We start from the raw sequence: 17,826 nt of genomic DNA, 5'->3' as shown, positions 1-17,826 counted from the left end.
TGGACTCGGAGTCAGGAAGATTGTGGGCCAAATCTGCCCACAGACACTGGGTAAGTCACTTTCCTTTCTGAGTTTCAATTTTCTCATCTATGAAAAGAGGAAGTTGGACTCTATGGCCTCTAATGTTCCCTTTAAAGCTAACTCTATTACTGTATGACTGTACATTTTAAGTTGAATCCACCACTTACCATATGAAGTGACCAAGAGTTGATAAGGGAAGGTGAAGCCCTGGAGTAGAATAAGAACAAACCCCACCCATTCTCATTGGTTAGAGACAAACTACTGGGTTTTTAATGTTTGTTTGTTTTATTTTTAGGGAAGCCTAAATGTGAGGAGATGCTGAGAGATTGCATATAGGTAACAGAGGCTACATACTTTAACTATGGGGAAATGTAAAATATTAGAATTTGGGTAAAAATGGCTTTCACAAATACAAGACGCAAGGAGTTAGTTTTTCTAAGTGAATCTTAAAAAGATCAGTGAGTTTTAGAGGACTGTAGACTCAGAATAAGTCAGCAGAAGGACATGGTAATTAAAAAACCCCAAGAGAACATAGACTGGATCCAGAAAAGGATAGTGTGTACAGGAAGGCAGTCATGGTCTCACTATACTCTGGTCAGACTCCATCTGAAGTGCTAGGTTAAATTTTGGCTGCCACCTTTTAGGAAAGACAATCAGAATGGGGAAGGGCCATTCATATGAGGCCTAATTGAAAGCCTTCTGAGTGTTACCTTGGAGGTAAAAACAAAAGTGGTGATATTTCTTTTTCAAATATCTCAAGGACTGGCATATGAAAGAGAGATTAGGTCTCTTGTTTTGCTAGGGACCCCTGGACCTTGCCATCTGATCTATCGTTTCTCCCTTAGGACTTCCAGGTCCTTCTATCCATCCAATAGCTGAATTTTCTCACAAGAATTTTCTGCTGCTCCTTGAGAACAGAGGAAGACAGTACATATAAGAGAAATCAGCTATAGCATGTCTCTTGTTTTTTCTGCTTGTATTTCTAAGCTGTAGAGTGTGCATCATTTCTTCTATTTGTATTCTTAGCACTTGGCACATAGTAAGTACATTCATTTATTTATTTAATCATTCATAACTGAGGCCATTCTCTTTCACTCTTTCTGTCATGTAATCAATTGACTGATAGAGAATAAAACCAGTGAAAGAGGCAACTCTGACCCGGTGATCTGTAGAACAGAAGCAGTCTACTCTCTCACGAAATGTGTTGTAGGATGCTATGTATTTTGCAGGTGGGAGACAGGCTCTGGACTATGGAACTACAGGCTTTCTTCACTAAGAGAAACCTAGGAATTTACTTACTGCTGGTCCTTCTGTGTGGATTGTTGTGGTTTTGGGGTTCCCATGAGACTGGATGTGGTCTGAAGCCTGATTGTATATACATGGAAGTGGTGTACTCCGAGAGAAGGGTCTGTTGGTCTTTGTGGGATAACAGGAGATGAAACAAAGGACAAACCTATACTAGTTTGATTATGAAATATGTGAGATAACAATGAAACTTGGACACTGACTGGTTTAGCTGAACACATCCCTCTGGAATTCCCTTGTCTCTCCTCTCAAGATTCCATGCCCCTTCTCCTCCTACTATTAAGTCCTGTAAACACAAAGATGCTGGAAGGAAAACTCCATCCATTGAATCTCCACTTGTCTTATCTTTTCCTGAGCAAACCAAGCCTAATCCAGGCCATGGGAATTAACTCTCCTAAATCCAGCCCATCAATGAATGCTCTGAGAAAACAATTGTAAGGGTAGTGAAATGGAAAGAACGTTAGCTTCAGAGTCAGGTGAAGTGGGTCCAAATCCAAATCAGCTACACATACCACCTGTGTAAACTTGGACAAATCCGTTAATCTCTCTAGGCCTCATTTCCCTTATCTCTAAAATTAGGGGTTTGGTTGACTTGATATTCAATGTTCTATCCAGATCTAACTCCTATGAGAATTCTATGAATGTGGGCTCGAAGAAGGAAAAGAAGCAGATAACCACTTCCATATTCTCCTGTGTATCTTCAGCCTTGTCTAACATGTCATTATCACCCAACAGAAGCTTAATTCAGCTGTAATTCAGCTCAACATGAACATACAATAACGTGGGAGGTGTGTGCTTCACCCTGTCACTGCTTTACGTAAAAATGATCATTTGTCACTACAGCTCCATGGTAAGAAGCATTTAAAAGAATAAATAATACTGTTGTCTTCATGTCAAACTAGCTGTCTGGTTCCTTTACTCCGTTGGCTTCCCTGTTTCTGCTTCAAGGACCTGGCAAAAGTGGTTAGATATTTAAGGGAAGAGAGAACAGCGTTGGCCTTGCATGGGTACAGCTCACCTCCTGTTGCCTTGAAAATTCTTCATGGGAAACAATAGGACAGGAAAGTCAGCTAGGATCATCTCTAACTAATGGGATCCAATTGTTCTTGATGGGGCAAAGAATGTGATGGTAGGGTTGTGGATTGTTACAGTAGCCTTTTGGTATATAGCATCAGGGATGATATTGGAAAGTAACATTGGTCTGCCACGTTATATATGTGTGTGGGGTGACTGTACTTAAAATCACAGAATCACCAAGTTGGCTTGCTCCTTAGAAATCATCCAGTTGACTTCATGCCTGAGTAGGAATCCCTTCTGTATCATCTATGACAAAGTCTTCATTTGAATACCTCCAGCAACAGGGAATCTGTTCCTCCCCATGGCAATCAGTTCTACTATTCAACAGTTTGATGTGTCTGGAAATTTTTCTTTATATCAAACTAAAATCTCCCTTCTGTTTTTTTGTTGTTTGGTCATTTTATTTGTGTCTGACCCTTCATGACTCCTCACCCTTCTGTACTTTCCATCTATTACTTCTACTTCTGCCCTTTGGGACCACAGGGAATAATTAACTGTTCTTCTTCAAGCTGGGGTGTGTGTGTGTGTGTGTGTGTGTGTGTGTGTGTGTGTGTGTGTGTGTACATAGAGGGGAATGATGCATGGATCTACGATGTCATTGTTGAGCTTTCTTATATGGAATCTCCACAGACTCAGACCAACAATTCATTTGAGACTTGCAGAAGGAATATAAATTTAGAGCTTGAAGGTATCTCTCATCCAACCCCTTCATTTTATAGATGAAGAAACTGACAACCAAGGAGACTAAGATATTTGCCTGAGATCACATAGGTACTAAGTGGCAGTCAGTCAATCAGCATTCATTAAAGCACCTACCATGTACAGCCAGGCTTCAAATCTAGATCTTCTGACTTGAAGTTCATGCCTCTATCTACCACATTATAATAGTTTACTGACTCTGAGTCATGCAGCTAGATACCACATTTTGCTGTCAGAGGCAGGATGTAAGCAGAAGTCTTCTAGACTTCAAAGCCAGACCTCTCTCCACTATATTATATTGCCTTCCATGGGACAACTTTTCACCAGCTGAAAGTCAGTTACTACGTAGCCCTGATGTCTTCTGTTCTCTATGCTAAACATAGGACCCTAGTAACTCAAGTCATCATCCTTCAATTGCATCAATCTGATCAATCAATAGCTGAATCAACAAGCATTAATTATCAGGTTTAGTGCTAGGAGTTGGTGATACAAGCACAAAAGAGAAAAATGAAACAATTCCAACTGTTAATGAGTTAACATTCTAATCGAGGGAGAGACTACATGTATAAACTGAAAAATACATAGCATAAATGTAAAGTGAGTGAATACAAATATATTCAAAGTAAAATACAAGGTAAATGCAATGTAGTTTCGGGTAGAGGGCACTAACAACTGAGGGGATCAGGAAAGGTGTCTTGCATAAGATAGTACCTGAGCTGTGTCTCAAAGGAAATGAGAGATGCTAAAACATGAAGGTAAGGAAGGCGTCCATTTCAGTCATGAGAGACAGCCAGTGAAAAGTCATAGAGATGGGAAGATGGACGGAACGTTGAGTGTGAGGAAAGGAGAGAAGGCCAGTCTGTCTAGATAACAGAGTGGGAGAGAGGGAACAATGTCCAATGAGATTGGGAAGATGGGTTTGTGCCAGGTTGTGTAGGACTTTAGAAGTTTAAAAAAAGCCCAGAAGCAAAAGGAAATTCATGGAGTTGGATGAATGGGGGAGTAATATAGTCAGATCCCCATTTAATGAAAACTACTTTGTGAAAAGTGCATAGGATGGACAGGAATGGGGTCAGCCTTTAGGCAAGAAGAACAATAAGGAAGCTGCTGCCATAATATAGTTAACAGGTGATAAAGAACTCAAGTAAAAGGGTGATTTTATGAGTGAAGAAACATTTTTGGATAAGAGAGATGTTGAAATGACAGAAAAGGGCACAGGTGTTGGGGTGGGGGGTTGTCCTACTCACATATCTCCAAAAGTCAGAACAGGAAGACATATCATCGTGTGATAGATATGCCACAGCCAGGGCCTGAAGCAGAGCGTTTAGGGATCTAGTCCTTATTTCTTCCTTTTCCTCTAACAAATCAGTATGAGTTCTTGACTAAATGCTTGGGGGAATCTGACACTTTACATAACTGCAGCTACTCTGATACACCGAAGCGGTAAATAAAAAGAAAACAACTAATAATTCTAATTTTTACCCAGTCCTTTAAGGCTTACAAAGCATTTTCCTCTTTACAACCCCACAGGTATGGAGTGTGATTATTACAGTCTCCCTTACACAAATGAGAAAACTAAGTCTCAGAAAGGGGAAGTGACTTGTTCAAAGTCTTACCTCTTACCTCTAGTCAATTTCAGATCCTGGATTCCACCATGTTTCCTCACTTTCATGTTAGCATTCCTAGGACTACACAGTATTATGATGGCCCCATTTATTGAAGCACATCCCAAGAGGACAGAGCGTCTTACCACAGACCTAGGTGAGATGCTGCTGAAAGCTCTACACACACGGAGTACAAGGAGGAAAATGTCTACCCTCTGTTCCCATTCCCCTTCCCTAATACTTTCCTGCTCAAGTATTCCTGAATCAACTTTTCACCGATCCTTTCATCAAGTAAGCTTTGGTGGCATGACTGCCAAGAAAAGAGGATGGAAAGGAACCAGGGTAGGTTGGCATAAAGATTATCTGAAATACCATAAGAATAGATGATGAGGAGAGAGAAGACATTTAACTCAAAAGTTCTAGGGAACCTAAAGATGAAATGCTTTCTCTGAGGAGCCATCCTCTTAAAAAGCACAGAAGACAGAAGTTTTGCACTTTCTAACAGACAGACAGTGGTCTTGACATCAAAGCCCTAGGTAGATCTTTTGGAGCCCTCAGCTCCCATAGAAAACTGCTGGGCCTCATACCTATCATGATTAGTGTGAATTTAGGCTGTACCTTTCTGCCGAATACAGCCTGCAGAGAAATTCAATAGAGCCTCTCATGTCCATAATGCCAACTGGCTCTTGGCCACCCATTTTGCTAACCTTCCACATTAAGAATCTGACCTTGTAAGTAATCTTCACCATTCAGGACTCTGAATTTATCCATGGTGCTTTACCTAGGACTGCTACTTTTAGTCTTAGTCAGGGCAGCTTTCCATCATACCCAACCTCCAACCATGCAATCGTCCAATTTCCTAAGAAAAAAGATTTTAATATTCTCCTTTTGTGTCATTGTTTCTTCACTATGTCACTCTATACCTGTATATGCCTGCATGGGTATCTCTCTCTTTTTTTCATTTTCAAAAGATCTATTAGGGCTGTGACATATTCAGGGGAAGACCTACATTCAGAACAATACTGTCATAAAACAACTTCCTAGTCAGCTCTCTATTCTGGCAGTAACAAGGGTCTGCCTCCGCTTTGGTGACTCATTGACAAATGTTTTGCATGACCATGACTTCTGACAGCTAAGAGAGAAACAATTTTTCACCCTCGTCACCAGAGCAGAAAATGATGGGGTGTTACATGGATACCGTAATTAAAGATTAAAAAGCAGGAGAAAAATCTGAAGTTTAAGCCATCCATCACTTATGGGCCACTCACCAGTCTCTGTGTTCTCGTGCTCAGTGTCAGTTAGGGTGAGGTTGGAGTTGGCCCGGCTCGACAGGCAAGAGCTCCTTCCAGACCTGGTACTCCGGCCCCACAGTCTTACTGGATGCTCGGGGGACAAGACAGCCTCTGCCTCAGCATCAGCATCTGAGCCAGCCCCCATGGAGTAGCCACAGTGGGGCAGGCCAATGTCTGTCCTGTATAGAGTTCCATGGGGTGGGGTCACCTCTCCCAGCCCCAGTTCTCTAAGAGAGAAGTTGGCACCTAGAAGAAAGCAAAATGATATGTGTGAGTTGGGAGCCAAGGAAGAGTCTCTGACTTGGTCCCTAATTAAGTCAGTGTGGTTCCACCGGATACCCAATTCAGAAAGATTCACAGTTCAGTCCTCACAACAATCCTGTCACATATGCAGTGCATGTAAAATTAAGTCCATTTTCTAGATGAGGGCAGCTAGGTGGTATCAGTGCAGAGAATGCTGGGCCTGGAGTCAGGAAAGCTCATCTTCCCGAGTTCAAATCTGGCCTCAGACATTTACTAGCTGCGTGACCCTGGGTAAGTCACAACTCCATTTGCCTCAGTTTCTCATCTATAAAATGAACTGGAGAAGGAAGTGGTAAACCATCCCAGTATTTCTGCCAAGAAAACCTCAAATGGTGTCACAAAGAGTCGGACATATTAGAGTAACTGAATAGCAGCAACAAAAATAACATAGTATTATAGCATTTTATATATGTAACACATATAACACACATAACATATATGTAACACATATAATACATACAAGGCACATACATTTTCAGACATGGCAAATGTTGATTTGTTCTGTGTTTATACTTGTTTATTATAGGGGAGAATTTCTATTTGGGAAGAGCAGCTGGGCATCTTTCGGAGTTCAAATCCAGCCTCAGACACTTGTGACCCCGGGCAAGTCACTTAACCCTATTTGCCTCAGTTTCCTCATCTGCAAAATGAACTGGAGAAGGAAACGATGAACCACTCCAGTATCTTTGCCAAGAAAACCCTAAAGGAGCCACAAAGACTTGGTCATGTCTGAAAAATGACTGAAAAAGAAGCACACAGGTGAGAAAACAGAGACTTAAAGAGAGATGAAGTGATTTTCCCAAGGTCACTAAGTGTTAGAGCTAGTCCCAGAGCCCACATCTACTGACATCAAGATCTGATTGCCGTGTGCAGCCTATCACCTCTAGGATCAAATATTACATCCTCTCATTGACCCTGGAAGTCCTTAACAACCAGGTACCTTCCTGCCTTTCCCATCTTATTATCTTTTACTTGTCTTCATTCTCTGTGATACAATGACACTGGCCTCTTTGCTGTTCTTCAAACACTCTTGTGTCTTTTCCCTATGCTTGGAATGCCCTCCCTCTTTATCTCTGCCTTCTGGCTTCACTGCTCTCCTTGAAAAATCAGCTCAAATTCCACCTTCTTCAAGAGGCCACTCCCAGTTCCCTTCCTCTGCTAGTGCCTTCCCTCTGAGAGGACTCCCTTTTTTCCTGCATATATCTTGTATACACATAGTGATTTGCATTTGGATTTTCCCCTCATTAGACTATATGAGCTCCTTGCGACCTGAGACTATTTTTGTCTTTCTTTGCATCCCCAGAATTTAGCACAGCACTGGGCATTTGGTAAATGTTTGTTGAGTAATCTATGGCTAATCTAAGCCTTCCACAGATTTCTCTCAATCGCCATTAGAACTCTAAAAACTTCAGATGCTCCCCATTGCCTACAGAATAATTAAACTGATTTATGTACAATGCTTTGAGATCTGTAAAGCTCTTTGCATGCCCCATCTCACCCCATAAACCTTATCATCACTCTGTAGGAAACATTACAGGCATTATGTTTGCAAATTAGGAAACTGAATCCCAGCAAGGTCAGGTGATTGGCCAGGGTTATATAGCTTTGTTGTTATTCAGTGGCATCCAATTCTTCATGATTCCATTTGGGGTTTTCTTGGCAAAGATACTGGAGTGGTTTGCCATTTCCTTCTCCTGGTCATTTTATAGACGAGGACACTGAAGCAAACAGGGTCAAATGACTTGTCCAGGGTCACACAGCTAGAAAGTGTTGGAGGTCAAATTTGAATTTAGATCTTCCTCATTCCAGCCTGGTGCTCTATCCACTGCACCACCCAGCTGCCCAGTTATAGATCTAGCAGGTGTTAAAAGTATGATTCAAACCCAAGGCTTCTTGACTCCAAGCCTAATCTCTGGCATCACATGATGATATATTTGTGTAAAAATCTTTCAGTTAAGTCTTGTCACATCTACCCACACATCATTTTTCTCATTCTTCCTTCTCTCTGTACTCCTGTGGCCATTACCCTCATGTGGGTCTCAGGTCTCACCTGGGCTAGTGCAAAAGCTTCCTAACTGGCAAGTTTCTCCTTGCTTACATCCCCCTCTCTCCTTCTCCATTCTTCTAATGCAGTCTCCACCCCGCTGCCAAAGGGATACTGCTAAAGCACAGACTGACCAAGTTACTTTAGGCTCTAGAAACTGATGGCTAGTGATTGTAGGATTACTCTCAAACCCTTCTGTCGAACATTTAATGTCCTCCTCTATCCAGCTCCAACTTGCCTCTCCAAGTTTACTCCACATCATTCTCCTTCACATACTCTATGGACTACCTGGTGCCTCTCAAGCATTTCATCCCTCACCTCCACACCTTTGCACAGGCTGTCCTTTATACCAGGAACACAATCTCTCCTTATCTTGGCCTCTCAGAATCTCTAGCTTCCTTCAAAGCTTAGCTCGTGCCCCCTTCTACATGAAGTCCGATCCTTCCAGGCTCAAGTGCACCATGATTATTTTGTACAAGTTTTGAATTAATTAATATAGATGTGTATATACACAATACACACAGGTATATATAGACACATGCATACTTGTGTGTATATGTGCCTGTGTTATGTATGTGTACATGCATGTCTATATAAAACACACAAGGTGTGTATGTATTCATACATACGTACACTTGATACTCATTTCCTTCCTTCCATCAGGGAAACAACATGTATATGTATGGTTCTGGGTGTGGATGCACACACATATACTCATATATCTACATATGTCCCCCCAAATATGTATATACATATACCTACACGTAGGCATACATATACACACTTACCTACATATACACATCTATACTTATGTCTATACATGTAAATATACCTATACAAATATGTGTATATATACATGCACACACACATATACATATATACACATCCACACCCACACATGTTTCCATCCTGGAATGAAACTCATATTTATTAAGTACCTACTATGTATCAGGCATTGTGCTAAATCCTTTACCAATATTATCCCATTTGATCCTAACAACCCTGGAAGGTAGGGTTATAATTTTCTCCATTTTACAGTTAAGGAAAATAAGACAATTAAAAGTTAAGTGATTTGGCCAGGGTAACACAGCTACTAAGCGTCTGAGGCCACATTTGAACTCAAGTCTTCTTGACTCCAGGTGGAGGACTCTCTCCACTGGGTCACCTAGGTGATGGTCTATGAAGACAGAGGATGTTTCATCTGATGTCAGTGCCTGGCACATATTAGATATTTAGATGTTTGCTGAGTGACTGACTAGACAAGCACTGAAGGATATCATGGAATCAGGTCTCAGAGTGGGAGACATCTGTCTGAACCTGTCTCTGAAAACGAATCCCCTCTACAACAGCCCTAATAAGTCATCTTATAGCCTCTACACTTGAATAACTCCAATGATGGGAAGCCCACTACCTCCTGAGGCATCCACTCAACTCTGAGACAGCTGTAATTCTTAGATAGTTTTCCATCATATTAAGCTGAAATCTGTTTTCCTGTAATTTCCATTTACGGTTTCTAGTTCTGTCCTCTGGGATCCTCCACAATTTGGTTCCAATTGGATTTTCTGATGCCTTATTATGAAAATAACATAAATACCCTTCATGAATTCTCTCTTCCATCCAACTAGAACATTTTCATTTTCCCCCAATCTTTTCCTGCCCTCTCTTATCTCTCTTGTCTTTATTCATGCCAAATCTCAGCATGGCATGGACTCCCTTTTCCCCATCTCATCCCGAATAAAGGATATCTTCTACAACCACAAGAGTTAAACATACTCCCATTGGACCAAACAAAATTAAAATGTAGTTGGAAAATATTTTACAAAATAAATAAAATACAAGAGCAAAGATAATGTAGATATTTTGCCTTGTTTCCAAGGTCCACCTCAGGTGCCGCCTTCCTCATGAAGACTCCCCTGCTCCTTCTCCATCACCTCCCAGGTCAAAACATCCTCCTCTCCATAATTTCTTGCTGCATTTTGCATCTCTTCTCCCCTTCCGACTCCCCCAGAATCATAGGATTTCGAGTATAAAGGAATATCATCTAGTCCCTCACACTGTATAGACAAGGTGACCACCCCAGAACGTTAAGTATCTTGCTCAAAGACATTAGGGGGCAGATTCTGCATCCAAACCCAGGTGCACTGAATGAATACAATGCTCACTCTATCTGATCATGCCACTTTTCTATCAGGGCATTAAGTGACTCAGTGAATAGTATGTCAGACTCCTCTTCCTGAGTTCAAATCTGGTCCCAGACACTTACTAGCTGTGTGACCCTGGGCAAGTCACTTAACACTGTTTGCCTCAGTTTCCTCATCTTCAAAATGAACTGGAGAAGGAAAGGGCAAACCATTCCAGTATCTTTGCCAAGAAAACCCCAAATGGAATCACAAAGAGTCAAACACTATTGAAAATGACTGAACAACAACAACTTCTGTATCATGCCAGATTTTGGGAGCTGAAGGGAATCTCAGGCACCACCTACCTTAAATTGGATCTGAAAAAGGATATTCTCTACAACACACATGTTAAATGCACTCCCAAATATAGACCAAACAAGATTAAAAAATAACTGGAAAATGTTGAATGAAATAAATAAAAACACACTAAAACATAGATAATGTTAATATGTGGTTTTCTAAGTCAACATATAGCTCAAAGGATCCTTAAGTATGGTTTAGTGGACCTCTTTCTAAGTTTGACACCACTAGTCTACAACGAATCTGATAAGTCATCAAACTATCAGTGTATCTTCTGAGAATTTTTCTGTAGATCAAGCCTACATTTGCCTTTCTGAAATTTCTGACCACTGCTCCTAGCTCTGCCCTCTGGGACTGAGCTGAACAAGTCCCTTACATCTTCCACAGGTGACTCCATGTCATACTTAGACCATGATCCTTACCCTGTAAGGCAGCTAACTGTCCTAGTGAATGCACACTGAACTTGGAGTCAGGAAGACTTGTATTCAAATCCAGCCACAGACAATCACTACCTTTGTGACTCTGGGCAAGTCATTTAACCTCTCTCTTCCTCATTTTCCTCATTTTATCACCTTATGTACAACTCATCTGATCTACACAAGAACTCTGAGAGGCTATGCTATTACTCTATTTTCTAGAAAATGAGATTCTGCAGTCACGTGCCTTGTCCATGAGAGGCTACACCTGCTTCTCTGTGTGACCCCAGGCAAACCTAACAATAGTGACTCATGTTCATGCAGCACCTGAAAGTTTCTGATATACTTTGCTCTTAACAAGTGTGTCAAAGGGAGAGTTCCAACCTCAACAGCCCCTTTTTCAGATGAAAAAACTGACGTTCAGAAGGGTGAGTTTAATTTTCCTTATCTGCATAATGAGGGCAATAATCTCCTGTACTAATTACCTGAAGAATTGTCAGAACAGAAGCATTCTGTGAACCTTAAAGAACATAGACATATGAGTTACTATGATCAGACCAGGACGGGGTAGTGGGGATGAGAAGGGATCCAAATGATAGAACCCTCACGTCAGGCAAAGGGTTTGGTTATGAGGCCAGGCCAAGAGATTAAAAGGCTCTGTTCTCATGTGGCTTGGTTATTTCTTTTGAGAGTGTGTATGAATTTCATGCTGGTTTCCTAGGCACTCAAAACTACACAGACATTGGCAAGCCATGAATGACTTTGCTGGCCCTGGAGCCATCAGCTGGCACCAAGCGCCGCCATCTTCAGGCTACCGTATGCTGCAGACTGCTGCAGGCGAGGTCTAGCCAGGAAGGGCTCTGTTCATGTGGAGAGGCAGGCTTGCTCATATGAGTTACAGAATGGCACTCCTCAGTTCCCTAATAGTGAAGTTTCATAGGATTTAATGAGAGAAAAGACCTTAGTGTTTTTTTCCTCACAATCTGTCATGGAGACTATATATGTTACACTCTTCAAGAAAGGAGGTATATGGATTTGAAGCCAATAACCCTGGGGGTTAAGTCTTAGAACTCTGATGCCAGCTAGCTGCTTGACCTTGGGCAAACACATATCTGAGCTTCACTATCTTTACCTATAAAATGAGAATGTCAGCAAATGGATTGCTTACTTCTTTTAGGACCAATGTGGATAACATGCCTTCTAGAATCTCTAAAGGACCATAAGGGAGTGCACTGGACAGAGTGCAGGGCCTGGAATCAGGAAGCCCTGAGTTCAAATTTGACCTCAGATACTTACTAGCTATGTGACCCTGGGCAAGTTTGTCTCTGTTTGCCTCTGTTTCCTTATCTGTTAAATGAACTGGAGAAGGAAATGGCAAACCACTCCAGTGTCTTTCCCAAGAAAACCCCAAATAGGGTTACAGAGAGTTGGACATGATTAAAAATGACTGAACAGCAGAATCTCTAAAATGCTCTAGAAATAGGAACTGTTCTTCATGCTATAATTCCAAATAACATAATGATAATAACAATAAGAACTTTACATACAACAGCCTAATATGCTGCTTAAGGGAGGAGTGAGCTCCGCCATTGCTAAAGTTCTTTAAATGGAAATTGAATGACTTGATCCATGACGTTGCTGAATGGATTTTTGCTTAGGGAGTGGTGGGTGGCACTAGCTGGCCCCTGAGATCTCTTCCAACTTTGAGATGCTGTGATAATAATGTCATATTTCTATACCGCTTTAGGGTTTACAAAATATTTTACATATAGTATTTCACATCACTGCAAGGATAAATATTTTTCAAATACTTGGGCAGGGGAACATCCCCATACTTCTCTCCCTTCATTTTATAGATAAAGAAACTGAGGCCCAGGGAGAGGAACTAACTTGTGTCCATGGTGAATACTGCTAGAAGGTGAGTGAGGAGAAAGTCAAACCTACCTTTTCTTGATTCCAAACTCACTGCTCTGTTAGACTCTTCTGCTTTCTATATTACATATTTTTATTAACTACTATAATAATAACAACACCAATTTATATTTTTATTAGCCTTGTTGTTATGATGCTTTATACACACACACACACACACACACACACAACCATGTTAGATTCCATCAGCAACCTTGTAATGTAGGAAGGGTAAATATTCCTATTTTATAGTTGAATGAACTAGGCTTTATCAAGATTAGGAAATTTGCCCCAAGTCACATAATGAGTAAGTAGAGGAGCCAAGATTTGAACTTAGATCTTTTTCCACAAAGTCTGGTACCCTGTACATGGCCTGCCCATAGCTTTTTAGAATGGTTTGAAGTCACCCTGCTACTTTTTAATTTAAGAGGCTGGGGAATAGAAACTCTCTTCTTTCCTTATTTTTCTAGCTGAAAGGATAAGAAAAGTCAACCTATCTTATCATTTCTGTCGTTGTCCATGTATCCCACTGACTCATAGAATCCTAATGTTGGAGGAATTTCAGAAATTATGTTGGTCAACCCTTGCCTAGAGGCAGCTACAGCTGGGCTTAGAATCAGAAAGGTCTGAGTTGAAATATGTACATGCTATCCATATCCAAAACAGACACTTCCCTAGCTATGTGACTCTAAGCACTTAACTTCTGTCTACCTCAGTTTCCTCAATGGTAAAATGGGGACCATAGTACCTACTTTTTAGGTTTTTTGTGAGGATCAAATGACATATGTGTAAAACACTCAGCACACGGTATCTGGCACATAGTTGGTACATGGTCAATGTTTCCTTCTTCCTTTTCCTTATTGCACGAACACCCACAATGTTGTCTCTACAAGAATGGTCACCCAACCTGTGGCTGAAGCTCTCTTGCCATGAGGAACTACTCATTCCTGAAGCAGCCCAGAATCCTCTGTCCAACATTCCGAGTGCAGACTTGGATTCAGTCTCTGCTTAATTCAATGCAAAGCCTCCTTTCTCTGTCTCAGTTCTACCCTGATTTTTATCCTTACCTTATTTCAGCTAGCTTAAGCCTTTTCTGAGGAAGTAGCTCATTTGGTCTGATTTTCCTTTTCAGGTGAACTCAAACAATACGCTATGCTAGCTGGTCCTGATTAGTGTGAACAATAAATCTTCTGAAGAGGCCTCATTATTCAAATTCGCACTGCATGTTTCCATTGGGCTGGAATCAATTACCATGTGGGACATAACTATGACTTGGAGGAGCACAATATACTTTGAATGTACTTCAGGGCATTATTATTTGTACTAATTAAGGACCTTATTGTTCAGTTGTGTCCAATTCTTCACGACCCCATTTGGGGTTTTCTTGGCAAAGATGCTGGAGTGGTTTGCCATTTCCTTTTCCAGCTCATTTTACAGATGAGGAAACTGAGGCAAATAGGGTTTTAAGTAATTTGTCCAGGGTGGCACAGCTAATAAATTTCTGAGGCCACATTTGAACCCAGGAAGATGTCTTCCTGACTCCAGGCCCAGCACTTTGCGCACAATGGCGCCACCTAGCTGCCCGTAATCAGAGGCCTAGCAAGTACAATTGGGAGGCTAGGTGATAGAGTGGAAAGAAAACTGGATCAGGTCCTCGGTTCAAATCAAAGTTTTGTCACCTTTTATCTAGGTGACTTTGGACAAGTCACTTATGCTCTCTGGGCCTTAGTTTCCTCAACAAAAAATGCAGAGCTTGGATTTGATTACCTTTATGGTGCCCTCCAGCTTTAGTATATGATCTCGAGAGATGATTTTATAACAAAACCACCAAAATTTATTATCTAATTTATCATTTGTAAAGGGCTTAGCACAGACACATAGTATGAGCTTAATAAATGCTTCTTCCTTCCTTCCCTCTCTTCTTCCTTTCTTCCCTCCCTCCTCTCCCTCCTTCCTTCCTTCCTTTTTTCCTTCCTTCCTTCCCTTCCTTTGGCTTTAGACCTAACCCCTACTCAAGTTCCATTATGTTCTTGGTAACCTAACTCACAGGAATCTTACTTCCCCTCCTATTCATTGTTCCTTTCTCCCCGTTCAGAGGTCAGGGTTTCATTTGTTTTCTGTTTTTAGCAGGGACTGTCAATCTCTCCTGACCAATGGTTTACCCATAACAAATGATCACAGCAAGGACAGTCCTTTACAAGCTTTCTGCATCCTTGGGAACTGATTAGGCTTCTGTTGGAGGTGGAGGATTAGCGTGGTGGAAAGATCACTTTACTTAAAGTCAGAGCACCCAGTTAAATTCCATGTGATTTCCAAATCCCAAATTCCACTGTTAGGTACTTTTCCCAATTGTGCTTGTCTTTGCTCTCCAGCAGTACCGCATTTCTTAATGGCAGGAACCATGCCTTAGATTTATTTGCATCTCCCAGAAGAGAAAAAATAAGGCCTTGTACAGAGCATATTCTTAACAAAGGCCTGCTGAGTAACTGGTTAATTGAAGAGGAGGAAGCTGAGTATCTGCCAGAAGACAGAAGCTACGTGTAAACCAGGGCACTGGATCTCCTTTGCCTTTCAAAAGAAAATGTTGATGTGACCCAGTCCAAAAGTATTTCAATGAGAATCAGAGGCACCAGGTTCTTATGGCTCTACCACTAATTTGCTATGGGTTTGAATTCTGGCACTGTCTTCTACTGTCTACCTGATCTTGGGCAAGTCTCTTAACTTTGGTCTCAGTTTCCTCATACGCAAAATGTAAAAGTTGGACTCTGGCCCTAAGTCTATGATTTTATGACCCTTACTGGAACCCATCATTTTGATAGGACTGTCAAAACTGTGGTCTCTCTGCTAATGGCTGGCTCTTATATCCCCCAGGTGAGGAACACCAATACTAGATATGCCAAATAGCTTCCAGATTTGAGGTAGAGAGACACAGCACATGCCTTTAGAATGGGAACTCCTTGAGGGCAGAAAATGTTTTATAATTGTCAGTAGCTAGCAAGCTATTAATAAATATGTGCTGAGTGATTGGTTGATTTTCAGGGAACTTATTCAAAGGACATAGTGAGAATATATGCATGGTTGTATAATTGGAACTACTCACAAGTCCTCATCAGCTTTGCTGAAAATTTAGACTGACCACATTGATCATTTGGGGTACATTTCTTCATACTCTAAAATAAACAAGTTACTTGTAACCATTTTCTTCATAGCAGAAGATACCTCTCAACTCTACACAGCCAGATGGTACAATGGATAGAGCCCTGGGCCTAGAGTCAGGAAGACCCAAGCTTCAGACATTTACTACGTGACCCTGAGCAAGTCGCTTCTGTTTCCCTGTTTCCAGACCAAAAAAATGGGGATGATAATAGAATCTACCTCCTAGGGTTGTTGTTAAGATCAGTTTAGATGTTATTTATAAAAAATGCTTTGAACATTGCCTGGCATATAGGTTCTATATAAATGCTTATTCCCTCCCTCTCTCCTGTGCAATCATTAACCTACTAATTAGAAGCAAGAATGACCCCCAAGGTTAAGATTTCTTTCATGTCTGGTTCTTATGGATTTGGCTATTTCTTTTAACGTATATGTATATATGTATATATACACATATATGTGCATATGTGATACATATGTGTATATATAATATAGTATATGTGTATATATATACACACATACACATACCCCTCCATTTTCATTGAATCCCAAATCTTGCCACCAATCACAAATAATCACAGATTCATAAAATATGAAACACCAGAAGGGCTCTTGGATAGCAAAACATTAGGATTTGAACACACCTTAGAAATCATTTTGTCCAATCCCTTCTTTTTACAGATGAGGAAACTGAGTCCTAGGGGTCACCCAGCAGAGCTGAGGCTGGAACTGAAGTCACTTGACACCTGATCCAGCAATCTACCCACTCTGCCAAACGGCCTTGGCTACCCTTATCCCACATGTCAATACACTGCTGGCCACGACCCTTCTCAGGAGAGACAGCTCATAAATTATGAAAAATGAATGCTACAGTTAACGGAAAATCAAATTTATTTGCCATAAAAAACCCCGAGCAGCATCGATTTCCATACGGCCTGCCCCACATACCCTTTTAAGCTGGAGGAATATGAGTCAATAGAAGGAAGACAATAAATATTGGAGACTTTTTAATGTGCGTCTATTTTTTACTATGCTGACTCGAATCATTTTGGTTTCTGGCGGCCCAGCTAAGACTCTTACAATATATGAGCTGACTTGTTTATTTTGGGAATTTATTCTTTCAAGTTGGAAATGGTTTTTTTGGTGGCCAATTTGCTCTTTGGCCCTTTTTTTCTTTTCCCAGGAAACTGCTCCCTTTTCATCCTGGTCCATTTGCTCTGTAAGTCAGAACATGTGGCTAAGGAAGCCAATGGATTCCTGCTCAGGTCAGTCACTGTCTCTCAGTTTCTTGGTGTGGAGGTGGATGGGTGAAGGGGTCACATTTATGATCCTGGCTAGTTGAGAGACATTGATTATCAAATGGACTGTGCTAGAGAGGGAGGATAATCCCCTGAAAACCTTCATCTGGGAAAGGATGTGCAAAGAAATATTCTTCTCATCCCTGGTGAAAAAAATCATATTTATACAGTCTGGAATCAAATGGTAAGAAAATATTTAGAATACAATACTGCTGTTCTTGAT

General features: G+C 41.0%; 1 protein-coding gene across 6 annotated transcripts in view; it reads right to left on the bottom strand.

The window, feature by feature from the left end:
* Positions 1-17,826, bottom strand: part of TENM4 (teneurin transmembrane protein 4) — a 1,206,236-nt gene that overhangs the window by 611,858 nt on the left and 576,552 nt on the right. For all 6 annotated transcript variants that reach the window (XM_072610720.1, XM_072610721.1, XM_072610718.1 and 3 more), the window contains one exon: positions 5,975-6,244. In XM_072610720.1, the coding sequence (XP_072466821.1) occupies positions 5,975-6,244 (270 nt within the window). The remainder of the gene's footprint in view (positions 1-5,974; positions 6,245-17,826) is intronic.

This window comes from Notamacropus eugenii, chromosome 5, assembly GCF_028372415.1.
Source record: "Notamacropus eugenii isolate mMacEug1 chromosome 5, mMacEug1.pri_v2, whole genome shotgun sequence".
NCBI lineage: Eukaryota > Metazoa > Chordata > Mammalia > Diprotodontia > Macropodidae > Notamacropus > Notamacropus eugenii.
This window is presented reverse-complemented; position numbering and strand designations above follow the sequence as displayed.